The 20993-nt window shown below is 43.5% G+C and overlaps 3 protein-coding genes across 7 annotated transcripts in view; all 3 read right to left on the bottom strand.

Annotated features, from left to right (window-relative positions):
* The window catches only part of USP49 (ubiquitin specific peptidase 49), a 93178-nt gene extending 82454 nt beyond the window's left edge, over nucleotides 1-10724 (bottom strand). For 2 of the 4 annotated variants that reach the window (XM_041723617.1, XM_041723586.1), the window contains exon 1: nucleotides 10598-10717. The gene's annotated coding sequence lies outside the window, so the exon portion shown is untranslated. Of the gene's footprint in view, nucleotides 1-10597 lie in introns of all 4 variants that reach the window. The other 2 variants (XM_041723593.1, XM_041723645.1) reach the window with 2 other exon arrangements.
* Nucleotides 6318-9151, bottom strand: LOC121472310 (dihydroxyacetone phosphate acyltransferase-like). The gene has a single exon (XM_041723573.1). It carries the CDS (start codon nucleotides 8659-8661, stop codon nucleotides 6586-6588), a length of 2076 nt encoding a protein of 691 aa, XP_041579507.1. The 5' UTR covers nucleotides 8662-9151; the 3' UTR covers nucleotides 6318-6585.
* Nucleotides 10463-20763, bottom strand: MED20 (mediator complex subunit 20). Of its 2 annotated transcripts, none has more exons than XM_041723690.1 (4): nucleotides 20623-20763; nucleotides 17787-17941; nucleotides 12770-13023; nucleotides 10463-11108 (listed from the first exon to the last, which is right to left on the bottom strand). In XM_041723690.1, the coding sequence occupies exons 1-4, from the start codon at nucleotides 20634-20636 to the stop codon at nucleotides 10893-10895; spliced, it is 639 nt and encodes a 212-aa protein (XP_041579624.1). In that variant the 5' UTR covers nucleotides 20637-20763; the 3' UTR covers nucleotides 10463-10892. The 2 variants fall into 2 exon arrangements, with proteins under 2 accessions (XP_041579624.1, XP_041579625.1); XM_041723691.1 differs by lacking the exon at nucleotides 20623-20763 and adding an exon at nucleotides 20400-20589.
* Nucleotides 20764-20993: the final 230 nt, after the last annotated feature.

The following is a 20993-nucleotide window of genomic DNA, read 5'->3' as shown; positions in this document are numbered from 1 at the left end:
GATTTGGTGACGGTCTGCCATGTGGTTCAAGAGCTGAAAGTAAGATCTAAAATTTAGCGTTCCTTTTGTTGCCTATCATCTTTAATTCTTTTAAAAATCTTATATTTTAACTCCTTTTTTTTAAGATTTTAATTTATTCTTGAGCGATAGAGAGGCAGAGACAGAGACACAGGCAGAAGCAGGCTCCATGCGGGGAGCCCAATGTGGGACTCGATCCTGGGTCTCTAGATCAGGCCCCGGGCGGAAGGCGGCGCTAAACCCGCGCTAGACCGCTGAGCCACCCGGGCTGCCCATTTTTTTCTTAAAGATTTATTTATTCATGAGAGATACAAAGAGAGAGAGAAAGAGAGAGAGAGGCAGAGACACAGGCAGAGGGAGAAGCAGGCTCCATGCAGGGAGCCCGACGTGGGACTCGATCCCCGGTCTCCAGGATCACGCCGGGGGCTGAAGGCATTGCTAAACCTCTGAGCCACCCGGGCTGCCCCCTTTTAACTCCTTTATTATCAGTTTTCTCCCCTGACTGCCCCAAAGCCCCTCCAAAATTAAATTTAAGAGATTAAAGACTATCTTATTCAATGTTAATTCTTTAGCAAAGCGCCTGACATATAAGAGCCACTTAAGACTTCTGAAGAAAGAGGTGTTCTCAGAATAGCAGTCTAGGGAGAAAAGATTCTCAGTACCTTGAGTATGTATTGGATCAGTGTTTCTTAAAGTGTGTCCTGTGGAGCCCTGACACTTTCACAAGGTCCTGAGATCAAAACTATTTTAATAATAATAGGACATTATTTGCCTTTGTCACTGTGATGACATTTGCACTGATGATACAAAAGTAACAATGGATAAAATTACTGCTGCCTTAGTATATATCAAGGCAATTGATCAATGTACTCTTCACTGCCACTCATTCATAGGAAAAAAATAACACTTGTTTCACGGTAGAAGTTCTTTGATGAAATACTAAAACTTATGTTTTATATAAGTACCCATCTTTTCAATACTATTCTACGTGGTTAAATGGATGTATGAATAAAGCACTTATGTTCCTTACCTAAGTACCATCTTTTTCTTGAGGAAAAGCACTTGTGCAATGTCTCCACATTTTGAGCTGAATTAGCAACTTTCTTCATGGAATACCATTTTTACTTGAAAGAACAGCTAACAGATAAACTATATTTTGTCAGCTTTGGGTGTCTGACATATTTTCTCAAAGATAAAGTGAGCCCGACAGCACTTGTTAGCAACAATTAAACTCAAGCTCTCAAGCAAAACTTCGAATTTTTACAAACCTGTATGTGCCACTGTGAATGTAATAACTTCCCAGGGCTTTTCTGATGAGATTAGTGGTGATATTAACAAATATGATTTTTTAATCTTGTAAAAGAAATGTGTCAACACCTAAAAGATCTGCAATGTTTTCCCAACCAATGCATGATGCTTCAAAATCAGGTATCAGTGGGCAGCCCAGGTGGCTCAGCCGTTTAGCGCCGCCTTCAGCCCAAGGCGTGATCCTGGAGACCCGGGATCGAGTCTCATGTCGGGCTCCCTGCATGAAGTCTGCTTCTCCCTCTGCCTGTGTCTCTGCCTCTCTCTCTCTGTGTCTCTCATGAATAAATAAATAAAATCTCAAAAAAGAAAAAAAGAAGTATATGTTAAAAAAAAAAATCAGGTATCAGTAAAAGATCCCTTCAAAGTACAAAATAAACCAATGAGTATTATTATATAACAGAGTACAAAAAGTTCACTGACAGAATTTGAGATTCCACATTGCAACTAACAGAGTTGTAATGTAGTATCAAAGAATATCCACAATTATGTGAAAAGATTAATATACTCCTCGACTTTTCCAACTACACATCTGTGAGGTTGGATTCACATTATTCAACCAAAATGACAAATTTTAATAGACTAAATGCAGAAGCAGATACGAGAATCCATTGTCTTCAATTACGCCAGGCATTCAAGAGATTTGCAAAGATACAAAACAATACCATTCGTGTAAGGTTTTTTGTTTGAAAAAGTTATTTTTTCATTAAAATATATTAACATGTGATGGATTTATCTTTAAATGAATACTTTTTTTCCCATAACTTTTAATAAGTCAAATATAGATATAACCTACATAAACAAAACCTCTTTGGAACTTAAAAGCATCAGAGTCCTGAGACTAAAGGGTTTGAGAATTGTGTATTAGATGGAAGCAGAAATAAAAGACTATTTTAAGATTTTATTCATTTATTCATGAGAGACAGAGACAGAGGCAGAGACATAGGCAGAGGGAGAAGTAGGCTCCCTGCGGGGAGCTCAATGAAGGACCGACCAGAGGACCCAACAGGACACAGAGGTGAATCAATTGCGACCTAAGACAAAGACAGATGCTCAATCACTGAGCCACCCAGGAGTCCCTAAAAAGACTATTTTAGATAATTTAAATGAGAAGGCTATGCAAAAAGGCTGTAGTGTAGTTTCAGAATTAAGAGCTTCAGTGGTTTATCAACAAGAAATGGAAAACAGAATCAGAAACACTGAGCTTGGGATGCCTGAGTGGCTCAGAGGTTGAGCATCTGCCTTTGGCTCAGGTCGTGATCCTGGGGTCCTGGGATCAAGTCCCCTGCAGGGAGCCTGCTTCTCCCTCTGCCTGTGTCTCTGCCTCTCGCTGTGTGTCTCTCATGAATAAATAAATAAATAATCTTAAAAAAAACAACAAACAAACACTGAGTTTCCCTTAAAGATAAAACTGGTAACAAGTGTAATCACAATACACATGGCACCACACAAATATAGTTCAGAGACAGGCACAACTAAGGCCTAAGAGGTGAAGGGACACAGGGATGGGTATGTTCCACAAAGACGACAGAGTCAATTCTACCCCAACTTTTTTTTTTTTTTTTTTTTAAACAGAGCCTCTTTCCTTTCTGGTTGTAGAAGAACAAGTAAAATCTTTTCACTGTGAATAAATATTAAAAACAGAGTTCCATGCTCCAGAGATGGGTCAAATAACTGTGCTCACTGATCGGGTTACAAAAAAAAAATATACCTTTGCTACATATAGCTTCTTGGGACCCTCTCTCACTGCTCATTCTCAATTACAATAACATTCTTTCCACTGGGGGAGAATTTTAACCTGCCACCAAGCAGTATGACCCTATAACTAACCCCCTTTTTTCTTTAAAGGTTTTATTATTTTTTTAAAGGTTTTATTTTTAAGTAGTCTCTATACCCAACATGGGGCTCAAACTCACAACCCCAAGATCAAGAGTGGCATGCTCTTCCAACTGAGCCGGCCAGGTACTCCTATAACATCCCAGCTTAAACATCCTAACCAAACACCAGTACTTTCAGCACCATTAAAAAGCAAGAGCAGAGAGGGCATCCCCTTGCCTACAAAGCTTTTGACATCTATTCTCCCTTGAGTCCGTCAACAAGCCTACGAAACATGCAAAGTAGGTACCATTATTCTCACTTTATATGAGGCCCAGAAAGGCCAACTTGACTGAAGTCACCTGGCAAGTTCAGTACAGTACTACAGCCAGCACCTAGCCACCTATCTCCTAAAAGCAATAGCCGCCTCGGAATACCTGTCACCTCTATGTCCCTAGCTTTGCCCTTCCTACATGACAGATTTCCAATATTGAATTCTGCCTTTGGGACAATCTAGGATATATAAATGTATTCCCTAAATTCTCTCTTTTAAAGCCTCCAAAGAAATTTCAGCAAAATTCATGCCATTCATTCATGCCTTAAGTCTATGCAATCTGATGGGGCAGGAATGGGATGGCAAATAAAGCAGAGAATACAAGAGAATTAGGAACCTTTGCCTCAGAGTTCCAAAAAAATTTGTTTTAACTTGCTAACTTCATCACAGAGGCAAGGAACTACTTCTCGGCCTCATCAATGACATCATTCTGAATGATGAAAATATACTTATTATGTCAAGTTCCATTATGACAGCATAATTATCAGATCCTACAGAATGTGGACTGTGTAATAACGGAAGAGTAACTCCAAGAGTAACCAAGAAAGCTATAAAGATTCTTCATACATATTTACTTTTACCCATTTCTAAAAGATTGTGTGCATGGATGTGTAGAGACAAAAGAAGGGAAAACCAATAGAAAGGTAAGAGCAGGAAAATTGTCCCACTTGCCAGAAACTGACTGAAAGGTCTGGAGGACTATGAAATGAAGGAGGAAAAACCCCGGATAAGACCTTAGAGGAGGAGTCTAAGTGGCAGAGGGAAAGTCTCACAATACACAAGTAAAACATTATTCCACGTCTGCTTTATCTTTGCCTTCTTGCTGTTTCCCTCAAGGATCTGTTCTTTTAGAGACCCTTTTTTAGATCACAGATCTTTGAGATACTCTAATAAACCCTATAAATCCTATTCCCCCAAAACTAAACATACACATACAAAACCATGTCTGATTCCAAGGTACCTTAGGCCTCTTGGGGCTCCCCTCAGAGGTTAGGCTGCTCTAAGTTAGAACCACTACTTTACAGTCATCATCTGCTCATACTCCAGCAACTAACCAGACTCTCTCATTAAGCACAATGCAGTCTCCACAATCTGGGAGGGAATAGACAGGTATGTTGTCAGATATGTTGTCTTGTTTTGTGTTTGTTTCAGTTACTGAGAAGAGATGAAATACACAGGGGGAAGAGATTTCCCTAGATGAGGCCAAGTCAAGACTGCATGACCTCTGGGATGGATAATGTAGAGATCTCAGTCTTGAATCATGGTCAAACGAGGTGACCTAAAGGGTAGCCCAAGAAACTGATTTTAGAATGTTCTACACAATGGCAGAGACTCACCTTGGGGGGAGAGTCCATCCGCAAGAAGAGACTGCTCAAAGTCCAAAGACACCAACCCCAAGGAGAGGACCAAACTTATAATACAACTAGTTTCAGCCATGCCACGCGGCACTTGTGACTGGGCCTGCAGCCCAAGGAGCCCAGACAGCTCTAAGATACAGAGCAGATGGCTATAGAGAGAGAAGAACAATATTGGGAATTATAGGTATGAGCCTGGAGACAGTGAGGCCATACATCAGTCGTGCCTGGCTCCAGATCTACTGTATTCACATCTTCAAAATGTTCAGGCTATTGCCCTTCCTATGTTCTCAGAGTCTCAATTCCTGACACCTGGAGGGCATGCATAGCTGGGAATTTCTAACTGCTCTCCTTTACCATCCAGGATTTGGCAAGAAAAATTTCACTACCTCATCCTGAAGCCTCATGAATAAACACTTGGACACATTGGGTTGGGGAAGACCTGGTGGTGGAAAGGAATGGTGATGGTGAGTCTTTCAGTATTTCTTCAGTGGAACAGGGACACCAACAGACAGCAGGGGAAATGTGACTGACCATTTGGTACTCAAGATCTGAGGCAAGCAAGCAGGAGGCAGCCTGAGAAGGAGTCCAGAGAATCACAACAGCACAGGAGATAAGCAAAGAACAGCCAGAATAGGAACCACTGATGGATAAAAGTGATGGACCAGACACAAGTGGAACATAGGGTTCCCCAAATCCCAGCATTTGCCTTCTGCCATCACAGATTTTGTCATTTCCAGGTATCACTTATCAAATAATTTGAATAGTTCTTATAAATGGACTCTTTCTTAAAAACTTACCCTCATCCTAAGGAATAAAGTGCTAGTTCTGCTTTTTCCTAATATACATTAGAATAAGATGTAAGTACTAATATAAGTTTTCCACATCCCACCTAAAATCACCTGGCACCACACAGAGGCCCAGGTTGCCAGGGGTCCTGAGCCTGAAATTTGGTCCCATCTCCAGCCTCATCTATTAGCATGACCTCTGTGGGAGCCCACAGATGCCCCCCCATCTCCTAGGTAAAGGAAAACTAGATAAGTCCTACAGCTGCCCTGCATAGCTTTGAGTGTTTACATTGGCAAATTTCCATGTGGTTCTGGCAAAGGTACCCACCAAGGTGACATGTTGGCACATCTTAGAAATTTCCCAGTTACTACTCTTTTGGGGGTGGCTACAGATGGAGACAGGGGTAAGGCATCTGCAAGCAAAAGAAGGAGATGTAGGAAGACAAGTCTAGTATAGAAGGAAAAACATCAGATTTAAACCAAAACATATGGCATCTCTATGATCTAGCCGAGTTTAAGTTTACATTTATAAAATGAGGATCAGTTTGCCTTTTTTTCCTTAAATTTATACCAAAGCTCCTAAACTTTCATCCAACCTGAACTTTCAAAAATCATATAGTGATAATCCTAAACTACTCTTGAAAGTCCCATTCAGGCTTGCATACAAAAGCTAGATGACATCTGGACCCTTCCCACTAGTTACCAGTTTATTTTATTTTTATTTTTTTTTCCAAAAGACTATTTTATTTTAAAACACACACAGAGTTGGACACAACTGCCTTTTTAACTGTCGTGGTGGAGAGGGTCACACTGATTGCTTGCACCTGTCACCTCTTCCTTTCCGCTGAGCCCATGGCTCTCACAGACCACGAGCAGATGGCTCTCTTCTTTCATGTCCCTGCTTGTTGGAGTAAGAGTCCTTCGATGATAGCAACTATGTGACCAAACTTCTCATAACTGTTTGGCAATATTAAAGTTTTGCGGTTGCTGGCTTTCCTACTGGTGTCTTACAACCAAGCATCTCTTCTAATTTTGTCATGGCAGGTTCATTCACATTAAATACACTGTCACCATTTACTTTCTTCTTTTCTATCACACCTAGCCTCACAAAAGCTGCTAAGGCATTTTTCTGTACATCACAAGACAGTACGTCGTAACACTGTGAGGTGCCTTGATCAAGAAGCTGATTAGTGAATTTTCGAACTCCAGCCAAGTACTGCTTCTCAGTGAAGTTGTCATCTTCTTCATTCAAGAGGTATTTGCAAATTATCTGATAACATTCCACAAAAGGTTTAAAGAGACCTATTAAAAATTCTAACACAGTATTTCCTTTCTCTGTAACTAGGATGTCCCTGGTCGTCACTTGTATTGTCTCATTTTTACAGAGCAGGTAACAGCCTTCTTCAAAGTCCTTTAGTGCGTTTCCTGGAAGGAAGATGAATTCATCTGAAAAAACATTGAGCAGGAAGCGAAAGCAACCGTAGACATCCTCTTTCCGCAACCCAGGGGTCATCTGCAGTGCCACAGCTACTAAGGAAGGGCGGACAAAAATGTTGAGTAACTGGTTCCTATAGGCTGAGCACATGAGGAGAGTGATATGCTGGAAAATAAGTCCATCGACCACTTCTGAGTCTCTGGAGTCCATATTCAGAACCACCCGGTCTTTGACAAGGCTGGCGATGTTGGAATGCAAGAGAATGTTGGACTGGATAACTTCTTCAGCAGGTTCATTATCAGGCCAAGTGAGAAACCCCCCGAAGGCCTGGGTTAGGCCTTTTAGCCATAAAGTCTTCTCCACCAGAGCGTCGAAGTCCATGGATGGCCGGTTCTGAAGCAGAACAGCAACCATTAGGGGCCAGGGACTCAGAACCAGGTTTTGAATTTGCTGAAGCTGCATTTTATAGGCAACTTCAGTGACAAAGGCATGCATGTCCTCTGACTGTTTCTGAGGAATATACCTTGGAACCAAGTTATATGGGTTCCGACTCATCCTCCCAGCTGCCAGAGATCGAAGTGACACCGGGTCTCCAAAGTACACGTGGATATTTCCAAAATTTTCAGAGAGAATCTTCCTGGCTTTCAACAATCCGGCTGTAGATTCTTTTGGCTTAGGAACCCCTAGTAGTTCATACACATAAAGAGTTTCTTCCAATATCTTATCGTAACTGATGCTAATTGGAACAAGGTATGTATCAAAAACTTCTCTTTTAAAAAATGGTTCCATCACGATATTCAGAAGACCAAATTTCGGAGTCAATGTCTTGGAAGAGCGACTTCTTGTCCCTTCGAGGAAAAATTCAACAGGAGCATAACCATTCCGCAACATGGTTTTCACGTATTCAGAGAACACAGCCCAGTAGAGTTTGTTGCCACCAAAGGTACGCCGTATGAAAAAGGCACCCGACATCCGCAGCAGCTCACCGACCATCTTCATTCCCAGAAAGTCCATTCCTGCTGCTATGACTGGTACAGGTAAATCATAGTTGTATAAAAGAAAAGACAACATCAGAAAGTCAATGTAACTTCGATGACTGGGCAGCAGAACAACTGGATGCTCCTGGATAGCTCGTTGTAGTTTCTGAATACCTTCTTCATTTACACAAACTTTTGAGAAAATTTGTTTGAATATTTTGCTTAGAGCAAAGGCAAAAAACCGAATGGCTCCCAGGCGCAGTTTGTGGCTCATCTCATCCAAAATCTCACACACTTCCTCTCGGAGGACATCGATGGATTTAGGAGATTCCTTGGAAAGCTGTTTAATGACATAATGAACCTCTTCAGAATTGAGAACACTACATTTAATATCACTTAGCTTGCAAGGAGTAATTCCCTTATAGACAAGAGGTGTGTAGCACTTCATTGCAAATTTCAAGTCACTGACATGCCTCCTCTCCTCTAAAATATCTTCAAATTCATCCCATTTTTTGAGCTCCTTCAAGTAGAGGAGCACGACAGCGCCGGGAATGGCGGAGCCCATGGAGAAATAGGAGTTAGAGGAGCTGGAAGAATCCATGGTGCGGCTGCCGTCCCGGGCGGGGCCTGACATTCTTTGCTAGGCGGTGGTGGTGCTGCCGCTGCTGGGGGTGGTTCTTCGGCGCGCAGGGCGGCCTGACCTCGCCTGGGGCGGCGGCACCCTCTGCTGCCGCTCCGCAGGACCCCAGGCGCCGCCATCTTAACCAGCTAGTTACCAGTTTAGTTTTGGCAACTTCACTAGTAGAGCCATATTTGTTAAATGAAGAAATGTGTTGCATTACCTGCCTTTTTTAGTGATAAACTTTTTTTAGTTGATGTAAAAGGCAAAGACGGACACAAGTACCCAAGTGACAGTTCGTAAAGTTTGATCTGGTACTCACTGGACTTAAAGCTGATTAAATGTATGCTCGAAATAAGGGAAAAGAACAAAAGTGAAGAATGCTGGAAATGTATGAACCAAAATTGTGTCTAAAAGGCAAACTATAGTAAGTTTATACTATTCATTCGTTTTTAGAAAACAGAGTCTCTCCCTAAAATGCATACAGCTAGAGTCATATTTACCATGCTCAGTCTCTGTATATTTTCAAGAATACATTATATTCAAAATGCTGTCTCATCTCACAAAATATATGAGGTAGCCTACGGAAAAATACAAACAGATAAAGCTGGACAAGAGCAAATATAAATCTGAAAGCCAAAAACTATGCATTTTATTGTGTGTAAATGACATCTAAAACACACCTCAGTTAAAGAAGCAAAAATAGGAAAAAGAGCCAAACAAAAAAGCCAGGGACAAAAGAGAACAAAAAATGCAGCCAGCAAGTCCTGCAGTTATAAAGTTAAACTGAGCTTCCCACCAGCCAAAGCTACAAGGGAAACATGACTGCCTCCTGATTCTTGTTGCAGAGGCTTTAGATCTGGGTACCTTCAGTGAGGGACAACACTGTAGTATGTACATTAACATGTTTCCTAAGACCATCCCTGCCTGTATATATCAATGTTAGCACAACTGAACATTTCTACAGCAGGAGTCAGCTGGGCAGGCAATGTAAGTCCAATGAGCAGCAAGGAGGCTTAAATGAGATGAGGACAAAGAGCTCAGGAAGCCATGAACCCTTAAGCAAGGGGTGCAGAACTGACTGCCCAGTGTGAAGAAGCCAGCTGAACTCACAAGTGGCTCTGGCATCTACCCTAGCCCAATTGATTCACAAAGAGCTTCATTACAGGGGTTACTCTGCAAAATAAGCAAGAGGCCCACAAAGGGCCCACCTGGGCACATCCATTGAGCTTCATGTAGCAGAGGGGGCCTCCACATCCATTTTCTCCATTTTTTAGTCACAGAAGCCCCTGAGTTTTAACTGGACACATGGCCACCCAAGTAAGAGGCTATATGTCCGAATGTCCCTTTCAGCGAAGTGTAGCCACGCTGATAGGAGAGATTCCAGGTCATACCCTTTAAAAAGAAACTGCTTTACTCTCTAGACATGGGGCTGATGAGTCTACTTTGACCTTGTGGGCAAGATCACACCCTAAGGTTGGCTGAACAAGATAAAAAGAAACAGGTCCTGGTGACCGTGTACAGTTAAACCTGCCCCAGACCACCTGATTATGTCTATACTATTAGAAGAGAGCATAATAAACTTCTACTAGGAGCCACTATGATTTAGGTCCTCTTTGTAATAACAGCTTAGCATGTGGCTTAACCTCATTCACAACAGAATGGAAAGATGCCAGAGGGAGACTCCAAAGGAGTCCAGCAACACCCTAGAAAGGTTAATTCACAATTCATTTCAGCAACAGGTCAGGAAATGACAGCCATCACACCAAGTTATGCCTCTTACTCCTTCTCCAAGAAAGGCCCAGCTGCATCCCTGGAGTAGAGGAAAAGGCCTTTATTATAGCCCAGCCCAGCCCAACCCGTCCACTGCGGACCTAGGCCAAATCCTTGATATTTGGGAGACAAAGACTGCTTTCCCCACCAACACTAGGCAGGGACAGCCCTGTCCTACCTTTTCCCCTAAAGCAGGAAAGCTCCACACTTCTCCACTCTTCATAATTACCATTCTTGAGAACAGGCCAAGTCCAGTAAGGCAGACGTAGGGTGAAGCAGCTGCTGGGGGGGCTGTGTGTGAGGGTCAGGGGAAGGGAGTCCAGAGCCCCAGAACAAAAGTCACAGCTGGGAAGAGGGAGAGAAGCCTCCATGTCTGCCCTGGGTTTCTGGAGTCCAGAGACCTCAGGGTGCAGCACCTGCTCCTTCTATGCAGTCCCCCTGGTGACAGAGCTTGTCTGGGCAGCTGCCAGTCACTAACGAATCCCAGCCACCGGCACCTGCTGCTGCTTGCGGATCTTATTGAAGAGTTCCATGTATTGGACCATGGTATCTGCTGGGCCGTAGACAGCATCATGTCTGTTCCCAAACACTGCTGGGGCCCCTGGCGTGTGGCTGCCTAGAAAACTCTGCAAGAACTCGAGCAGTAGGCTCCAGCAGTCGCTAGCTACCACACAGGGGCCATACTCCACCTAGGGCCAAAAGAACATAGAACAAGGGTGAGTAAGGCAAGGACAAGGTCTTCTGCTTCTCTTATACCTCTTACCCCCTGCTCCTAAATTCTCCAGCCCCAAACCAAAGACAAACACCTTTTAACACAGTGTTGCTCCACAGGAAATACTCAACCCAAACACCAGGGATTCCACATACCCAGCATCACTCCCTTTAGGCATCTCTGGCATTCTCATCTCATCTTAGGAGTTATCAACCCACAGCCCAACCCACAAGACCCAAAGTCAGATATAGGCCCCTTTGATGATCTCAGAACTGTATAGTCCCTACTATGCTGCATTACGATCGAAGGAGAGCTAGAAAAAGTCTGAGAGAGAAAATGAAGAATGAGAGAAAAGTAAGGATATGTGTTTGTTTGTGTGTGTGTGACCAGAGAGAAAAGTGGACACTAAGTCTCTTTAAGACCAAACATTACCCCCAAGATAGACCCCACCTAACTCTAAGAAGTAATTTCCCAACCCATGTGGCAGGGGCCAAAGGAGATACACCTTAGACTTTCTCATTCCTTTTTCCTAGTTTTTCACTGAAGGGATGGCAAGAAAAATAACTAGTAACCATAAGGAGAAACAAGTAAGAAAGAGCTGGGATGTATCTGTACTAAAAAAAAGCTGGAAATGTGAAGGATAAGCAGACAGTGGGTTCCCAGTGGGCCTCAGCTAATGCAAGGTACATCACAAGCCAAAAGAAGTCAGGAAACTTTGGTCCCAGAGGTCACTGGAGTTTCAGAGCAGTAATCACTACTAAGGCCCTTTACTCCACCTGGAATGCTTTGTGGGCCTTATCTATTCCCACATCTCTACATTATAAATCCCTCTCTACATGCTACTCCTGCAGAAAGCATCCCAATCCCCAAAGTCAGCAGTGCTCTCATTGGCCCAAATTCCCAAAGCAATTTGTGCCTGGGAATGTCTTAAAAATTAACTTAAAAAACAGTCGGTGTGTTTCAGCTTCACTCATTTTCTCAATCACACATTTTCAAAAAGCAGGCCCTATAGCTTACTAATTTTTTTTTTCCTCACACAGAGCTGGGCACATAGCAGACTGAGGAATTTCACTGGTCCCAAAGCCAGCTACTGCCACACTCCCTCTTTGCGGTGTCCAACATATACCTCAGAGATGGAATCACCACACAAACTTCTTTCCATCATGAAAGAAAGTTGACAGCATATCAAAAGGAAAGGCTCATCTCTGCTACACAACCTTTGAGACCTATCTTAAAGTATACCATGGAGGGGTGTAGTTACATGATTTAGGGCCCACCACCCAAAAGTTACCTGTACACTGTCTCCCCCTGGTTTGCTCCAGTCCTTGTGACAGGTGACCAGTTCTTCCACATCACAATCCACCTGCCTCCCTTGGCTATCCCTTCCCTCCTCCAGCAAGCCAGCCTTCCTAAGCTTTCTGCCACTGCAACCCCAGCTTCCCACTCTCACCCTGGGCCAGAGCCTGAAAGACTAAAGAAAGGATAAAAGATGCAGAGACAGAGGAGCACAAATGCTCTGGGGACAGGGATCAGGAAGGCATCAACAGCAGTTTGCACTCAGAGGGACGTGGAAATCCACGGATCCCTCTGCTGAGCAGCCCTTCAGCATATACTGCTCCTTTTCCCCCAAGGTCTTACCTCTACAGAGATGCCTCGGGCACTGGGCCCCATGGTGACTGTGCCCACCTTCACTAGGAAATCACAGTACTGGTAACGGGTACCCCGGGTCTCAATCTTGCTGGCCTTGGCACTCTGGAAAAAGCCCTTGAGCTTCACCATGAGCACATCGAAGTTGGTGTCGGCAATAAGGCAAGGGCCATTCTCAAAAAGGGCGAAGCAGCTCAAAGGGTACTCTGAGTTGTGCATCACGTACATCAGTTTCCCGGCCTGACCTACAGGGACAGAGAGCCTATCAGCATCAGGATCTTTGTTGGCAAGCCTCGGAATAGTCAAATGCATGGAACAGGGCCAGATGGCAATCTGCCACTACCTCAGCCATCTTGGAGGGCAATGGAGGGTAATCCCCTCACCAACAGTCTGTTCCACAAAGAGGAAGGGAGAAGAGCAGTGGGCAAGGCACTATGTGGTAAAAGCTCATTCCCCAGGAAATATGAGGAGCATAAGGGAACTTCCATAGCACTGGTAAGTTTAGTTCTTGAACGATGGGCTCCACAGATGGGTGCTTAATGATGACAATCAATCACCCACAGAGACTTTCCATAGTCTTCTGTATAATCCTATGTTATGTAATAAGGAAAATAAGAAGTAATATTAAAAGCATTTGAGTATACAAAAATGAAGCAAATGCTCTCTTCTCTGTCCTTCCCTTTCTCCTTTGGCCTCCTTCCTGATATACAAGAAGGGGCCCCACAGAAGCAGCAAAGGGGAGTATCTGAGCTTGAGGCTGGAAAGGAAGGCCAGAGTGAAGCTATGGTAAGACTTATTTTCCATGCCTCAAGAAGTCTGGACTTTACCCTGAAGGCAATGATGAACCCCTGGAGTGCTATAAGGCATCAGCTGACTTGGGAAGCAATCAGCACTTTCACAGAAAGAACTCAGGATCTGGAATCAGAAGGTCTCATTTCAAGCCCCATCCAATCTTTCTAGTCTCTGAGAAATGAGTTTTCTTATTGATTACTACTAGAGATTTACTGCAAGAAGGAAAGCTACTTATATTTGGTTAACTGAGAAATAGAAAGCAAGATCCCCTGTTCATACACTGTAAGAATTAATGGATACACTACCACAATCCCAAGTATTCATGAAGACTTACTTATAAAATATTTACTAAGTACTTAATCATCCCAAACATCGTGCTAGGGTTTAAGAGGCATGCAAGTAGAAGACTTAGTACCTAACCTCAGGAAACTGACACTCTCATTAGAGACAATAAAAAACTATTAAGGAGATAGTAAGACCAAAACGCTTATGTGGGATAGACCAGAAATCTTTTTGGAAGGAAGAAAAGACCAGAGCAGGAAAGGATCAAATAGCAAGAGTGCAAATGTGCAAATGTGCAAGAGTCAATAGGAAAAACTTTCATGGAGAAAATAGCACCTGAACTATGATACAAAGAGAAGGTAGGGTTCGGCCACATAGAAAAGGAAAGATATTCTAGGCAAGAATGAGAGCTTAACAGTGGAAACGAGATGGGGCAGAGAGACCTTTACATAGGCCTCCACTCTGCTGCTACTTCCAGAACCCAACAGGCTCTGCACCAACCTTTCTCCACATCCCTCCTGACCACTTGTGCCAATGGGTACCTTTTACCTCCTGCTAAACCCAGAGCAAAACATTTCAATCCTCAAAAACAAACAACCCAAAGCTGATCTATCATTCATTCTGTTCTTGTGCAAACTCACTGTAATTACCTAATTCATACTACAGGAGTCTGCAGGTGCTCTGTCTTGAAAACATTTTGAAAGTCAACTAAAGTTTTTTTTAACGAAGAAGGCACTGTCAACTGTTTGTAGACAACACTATTTTTAAAATCACAATGAAGTATCTTTGTATCAGCACAAACTTTTTTTTTTTAAGATTTTATTTATTTATTCATGAGAAACACACACACACACAGAGGCAGAGACACAGGCAGACAGAGAAGCAGGCTCCACTCAGGGAGTCTGACGTGGGACTCAATCCCAGGTCCCCAGGATCATGCCCTGGGCTGAAGGCGGCGCTAAACCACTAAGCTACCTGGGCTGCCTGTATCAGCACAAACTTGTGAAGCAAGCAAAACCAGTGTTACTATGCCCCTTTGACAGAGGAAGAAAATGAAGCCAATAAGTTCTGGACCAGCAACAGCAGCACTACCACCACCACCTGGGAACTTGTTGAAATGCAAATTATTTGCCCCAGCCCATACTTACTGAGTAGAAAACTGTGAGAAGGGCCAAGCAATCTGTTAATGAGCACTCTGGTGATGATAATGCTGGTCCCTATGAAACTTGTGATCTAAAGCAAGGAGCCAGCAAGGAGCAGAACTGGAACTCCAATATAGGCCTTCTGCCCTCAAGTTTATTGCTGCTTCCATTCCACCCCACTATCTGCCACAAATATGTCCTCTCCCCGACTAGACTGTAGCTCCTTAAAAATTAAAGGTCAGAATAGGAAAACAGGGCTCTACAATAGATAGTTTCATAAACATGGTATGCCATCGTATATCTATGCACAAATGTTTTGTTTTCCAGATGATTTTGGAACTGTTATCTGTTTTTGATCCCACCTTCTTATTGAAGAAGGCAAAACTACCAGTAACAGTGTCATTTTAGGGATCCCTGGATGCCTCGGCAGTTTGGTGCCTGCCTTCGGCCCAAGGCATGATCCTGGGGTCCCGGGATTGAGTCCCGCATTGGGTTCCCTGCATAGAGTCTGCTTCTCCCTCTGCCTGTGTCTCTGCCTCTCTCTCTCTCTCTCTCTCTCTCTTTCTGTGTGTGTGTCTCTCATGAATAAATAAACAAAATCTTTAAAAAAAAAAAAAAAAGAAAAGAAAAAAAGTTCATCATTTTACTGATGATGAACCTCAGTAGAACTCTTATTTATTACTTACTACACAACACAACCTCAGTTCTAAGTGCTTTGCACATAGTAACTAATTAATTAGCACAATAACACTAAGGGATCAGTACTATGATATTTTCATTGTACAAATGACAGAACTGGGGACGCCTGGGTGGCTTAGCAGTTGACCATCTGCCTTTGGCTCAGGGCGTGATCCCGGGAACTAGGAAGCCTGCTTCTCCCTCTGCCTGTGCCTCTGCCTCTCTCTCTCTGTCTCTCATGAATAAATAAATAAAATTTTAAAAACAAACAAATGACAGAATTGTCGCGGAAAGATACAGAAAGAGAGCCCGTAGCAAACAGTTTCATTAGAGGGGATTTAATACAGGGAATGAAATACCAAGGTTGGAGAAACCAAAAAAACAAATAAATGGTGAAGCCACCCAAATATTAGCAGCAGAGCAGGCTACTACCATCCCTAAAGCTGGAAGGAAAAAGAGAGGATGTACTGCCATTAGAGCCAGGCACAAGGGCCAAACAGCAGGAGCTAACACCAAGGAAGAGACATAGTCATAGCTAAAGACACCGCCCAAAGCAGGAGAGGAGATCCTGTGCTCTCCCTGTCTTCAGTCCTCTAACCTTCCCCAGTGCCCCTCACTGGCCAAGAGTGACTAAAAGGGAGCCTGACAAATGTCTGCAGGAGAGGTCTGGGGAATGGATTTATGGGGAAACAGGCAAATGACTGGCATAGAAAGAGTCACAGGTTATGGGACTTCCCTAAGTTGCAGTTGGTATGTGACCAGAACTTAGTTCTCTGGTTCCATGATCTAGATTCCTAATCACTGTGCTTTGGAAATGTCCTAGGTCAAGTTACTGCAGAGCCAAGACTAAGAGAATCCAAGTTCCTAACTCCTATTCAAAGGTTCTCTAACATAGGAAACAACATATGTTGGCAAGAATGCAGAGAAAGGGGATCCCTTTACACTGTTGGTGGGAATGTATACTGGTGCAGCCATTCTGGAAAACCATATGGAATTTTCTCAAAAATTTAAAGAAAGAAACTACCGTACACCCAGCAACTGCACTATAGGTATTTATCCAAAGGACACAAAAATACAGAGTAAAAGCGGGAACGTACATCCTGTTGTTTTTAGTAGCATTATCAACAATAGCTAAATTATGGAAAGAGCCCAAATTTCCATCGACTGATGCATAGATAAAAAAGATGTGGTGCGCAAACACACATAGAGAATGGAATATTACTTGGCTACCAAAAAGAATGAAATCTTGCCACTTGCAACAACATGAATGGGGTGCATACACGTACACACAGAGTGGAGTATTACTCGGTCATCAAAAAGAATGAACTGTTGCCACTTGCAACAACACAGAGTGTATTATTCTAAATTAAATAAATCAGAGAAAGACAAATACCAATATGATTTCACTCAAACATACAATTTAAAAAACAAAACAACTGAATGTATGGGAAAGAAAAAAAGAGAGAAGCTAAACCATAAGAGACTTAACAAGAAAACAAACTGAGGATTGATGGAGGGAGGTGGGTGGGGTCTAAATGGGTGACAGGAATTAAGGAAGACCGTTGTTATGGTGAGCACCTGGGATTATATTTAAGTGACAAATCACTAACTTCTACTCCTAAAACCACTATGACACTAATGTTAACTAACTAGAATTTTAATAAAAATTTAAAGAAAAAAAAAAGATTCTTTGCCTCCCTACCACCACCACCACCATCCACAGCCCATCTCAATATATCAAAAAAAAAAAGTTGACTCAATGGTCAAGGTCATGCCAATGAGGTATCTAAGGCTGCTGGCTAGGTGTGGGAATCAGACTTCCTGCAGAAAGTTCTAAAAACTCTAATGTTATGAAAGAATCATACACTTCTGAGCCTACAAGGAGCCTCTCCCAAACTTAAAAGTGCATGAAAAGATCACCAAGGGAGTTGGTTGAAGTATAATTATGAAGCCTGCAGCACCAGTCAAAGGATCAAGATTTAATGGATTCGGAAACATCTGCCACATGTTCAAGAATGCCACGCTTAGGAAATGAGCATAAAGATTTCAATGAATATGAATGTCAATCAACTGCAAATGAGGGTCCAGTCACCCTGCAGACCCATCTCACAGACCTTGGCTGCCAAGAGTGGAGGCAGCTGTATGGTAGGTTTCACAATCCACACAAAATGTTCCTTGCTTCTCTGCCCCAAGCATCTCCAATTTCCGAGTAAGGAGCTCCACCGTCTGCTGGACACTCTTGCCCTCGGCCACAGGCATCTGGGATACACTGAAAGGGAAAGGACCAAATCATCAGTATTCAGAGGCACTCATTGAGCCATTCATTCACACACAGAATCACAGCTCCTCAGGGCCAGGAGTTATCTTAGAGACCATATATCCTGAACATCTCTCTCATTTTAAAGATGAGGAAATAAAAGGCTCACAGTTCCTAACAGCTCCACTAAGAACTAGAACACAGGTCTCAGGACACTCCTACCAGCATAGTGAAATTCCTATCACAGCAGCATTTTCCAAGCAGGACACGTGTGCCAACATTCAAGCAGTTTTAGGTGGCACACAGAGTAATCCATAACATTGATGTCCTTTGCGATTCCTTCAGTTCTGCCTAAATTAGGAAAATCTGTTTGAGGTTAGCATGTTTTTACCAATTCTCTAACATTTTGAAGGTGTGTTGTCCAGTACAGTAACCACAAACCACATGTGGCTATTTACACTTAAACTAATAAAACAAGTTAAATTAAAACTTCAACTGCTGGGATTCCTGGGTGGCGCAGCGGTTTGGCGCCTGCCTTTGGCCCAGGGCGCAATCCTGGAGACCCGGGATCGAATCCCACATCAGGCTCCCGGTGCATGGAGCCTGCTTCTCCCTCTGCCTGTGTCTCTGCCTCTCTCTCTCTGTGTGTGACTATCATAAATAAAGAAAAGTTTAAAAAAAAAAAAAAAAACTTCAACTGCTCAGCTGCACTACCCCATTTCAAAGGCTCAATAGCCACATGTGACCAGAGACTAGTGTATTGGACAGTGATGTTATGGAACATTTCCGCCAATATGGAAAATTCTATTCAACAGCCTTAGGATCAAAGAGAAAGCAAGCCTCAAGTCTGTAATCTTTAGGAGTCAGAGGCAATGATATGTACAAAAATAAAACCAAAAAATGAGATAAAAATGTTATTTCCAAGATTCCTTCTATGGTAAGTGAAACCGACCTCCCCTTAAGAGTAGTAGGTAACGGGCAGCCCGGGTGGCTCGGCAGTTTAGCACTGCCTTCAGCCCCGAGACCTGATCTGGAGACCCGGGATCGAGTCCCGCGTCGGGCTCCCTGCATGGAGCCTGCTTCTCCCTCTGTGTCTCTGCCTCTCTCTCTCTCTCTCTCTCATGAATAAATAAAATCTTAAAAAAAAAAATAGTAGTAGGTAACAATCATTAAGCACCAACCACGTGCCAGGCAGTGTCCAAAGGCCTTTAGACAAATGAACTATTTGGATCCTCACAACAGCCCTAGAAGATGACTATTATTTACCTCCTTGTAATAAGTAAGGAAACTGAAGAACAAAGAGGTTGAGTAACTTGCACAAAGTCACATAGCTTGGTGTGGTATAGCCAAGATTCAAAGCCAGGCATGCTGGTTCCATGTCTGTGTTCTTATCCACTATGCTAGATTCCTTCCCTAAACAAGTAGCTGCCAGTTAAAATGTTTCTAAGAAAACGAAATATTCAAAAAAAAAAAATCACAAATACTTCAGGTGGTACATCTAACTAAACAAAAACCATACATATTAATGAATTCTCAAGACATTACTTTATGATCAATCAACCACAGAGGGAGGGAGGAAAGGAGGGACTACTGCTGTTGCTAAAAATTGTCCCTACTCTCCATCAGAAGATGAACTCAGAAGCAATGGATAACGTGCCTTTACTGACAAACATAAGAGAATACCTAAACTGACGTTACACAGGTCCAAAATACCAGGAGTGTGATACACTTGCTAAGGGTCCCAACAGACTGAGGGCCCATTCCCTCTTTTTGTCTTCTGCTGAAAGAACAGGGGCTTTCAGGGTCCAAGCCTCTATGCTGCAAGCTTTTCCTTCCAACCCTCATACACTCCCTTACACTAGAAAACTTAGAAAAGGCTTAAAATATCCACTGCAGAAAACACAGGTGCAGTAACCGACAAGCCTACAAGAACCTGAGCTATCAGAAAGAGTAGTTCCCACAGGCTCCAGCCCTGACTAGAAACGTGCTAATACTTACCGATATTCAAAACAAAACAATCCCTAAAATCTAGCATTAGGCCCATACCTTTCTCTGCCACCCCACTATATAATGTTGAGAGATTAAAAGTCCGTAGTAATTAGTTACACCAACCATTCAATTAAACATAGTAGGAAACGAATCCTGAAGAGGTGGCGTGCCTAAACCCCAATCTACCTCCCAACAGCTTCTTCTTCTTCTTGTTTTTTTTCCTCTAGACCGAAAATCTTAAGACGGCCGCACCAGAACCAGACACGGGCCGGTCTAATTGCATTAAGTGGCTGTAGGGAGGGGCAGGAGAAAATCCTTAAAAAAAGATGGTTTCCTCGTTGCCTATCCTTTACCTCCTCTAGCTACGCCTGTAGATTGGGTCCTAGTTCGGGCATCCTTAGTTTCCACCTCGGGCAGCCCTATGGCCTCCTGGGAAGGAGGAACACAACCACTGATGGGCTCCTGGGACAAAACCTTTCACCTGCCGCCTTTCAGGACGAAGGGAAGTGTCTCCGAGCAAACAAGCGCGGAGAATCTGCAGCCCTCGCAGCGTCTCCATCACCCACACGTTCCGAAGATATCTTATCTTCATCAGCTCATGGGGGACCGCGGACCCTGGTCCCGGCCCTCCTCCCGGTACACTCCGGGCTCCGGGGCCCTTCCCGACCCCGAGCGCAGCCCAAAAAAGTCCCCTGCGGGCCTACCAAGTCACTCCCATGGTATCGGGCCAAGAGGATGGCAGGAACAAACAACCGGATGACAGTAGTCTCTGGCCGCCCACACTAAGTGAAGCCCCCTAACGAAAGCTGCGGCCGAGGGAGGTGCTCCGGAAATGACGCAAAAGGAGAGCGTCCAGTCGACGCGCCCACGAGGAACAGGGGCAGGTCTAGGCATCTCCTCGGTGACGCCTCCAGTGACGTCACTACCCAACTCTGGGCCCCCGGCTTTGCAGCTAGGCAAGTCCACGTTTGGCTGGGAACAGAGGTCCTCGATCTATGAAAGTAGAAAACCACCGCTCGGACTGCCACCACTTGCAGAAGCCAGCGTTAGAAGCAGTGAGGTCATTCGGGGACCG

The sequence above is a fragment of the Vulpes lagopus genome, chromosome 1 (genome assembly GCF_018345385.1).
Source record: "Vulpes lagopus strain Blue_001 chromosome 1, ASM1834538v1, whole genome shotgun sequence".
In the NCBI taxonomy this organism is placed as follows: domain Eukaryota; kingdom Metazoa; phylum Chordata; class Mammalia; order Carnivora; family Canidae; genus Vulpes; species Vulpes lagopus.
Note: the sequence above shows the minus strand (reverse complement) of the source record. Positions and strands in the feature narration are given on the sequence as shown.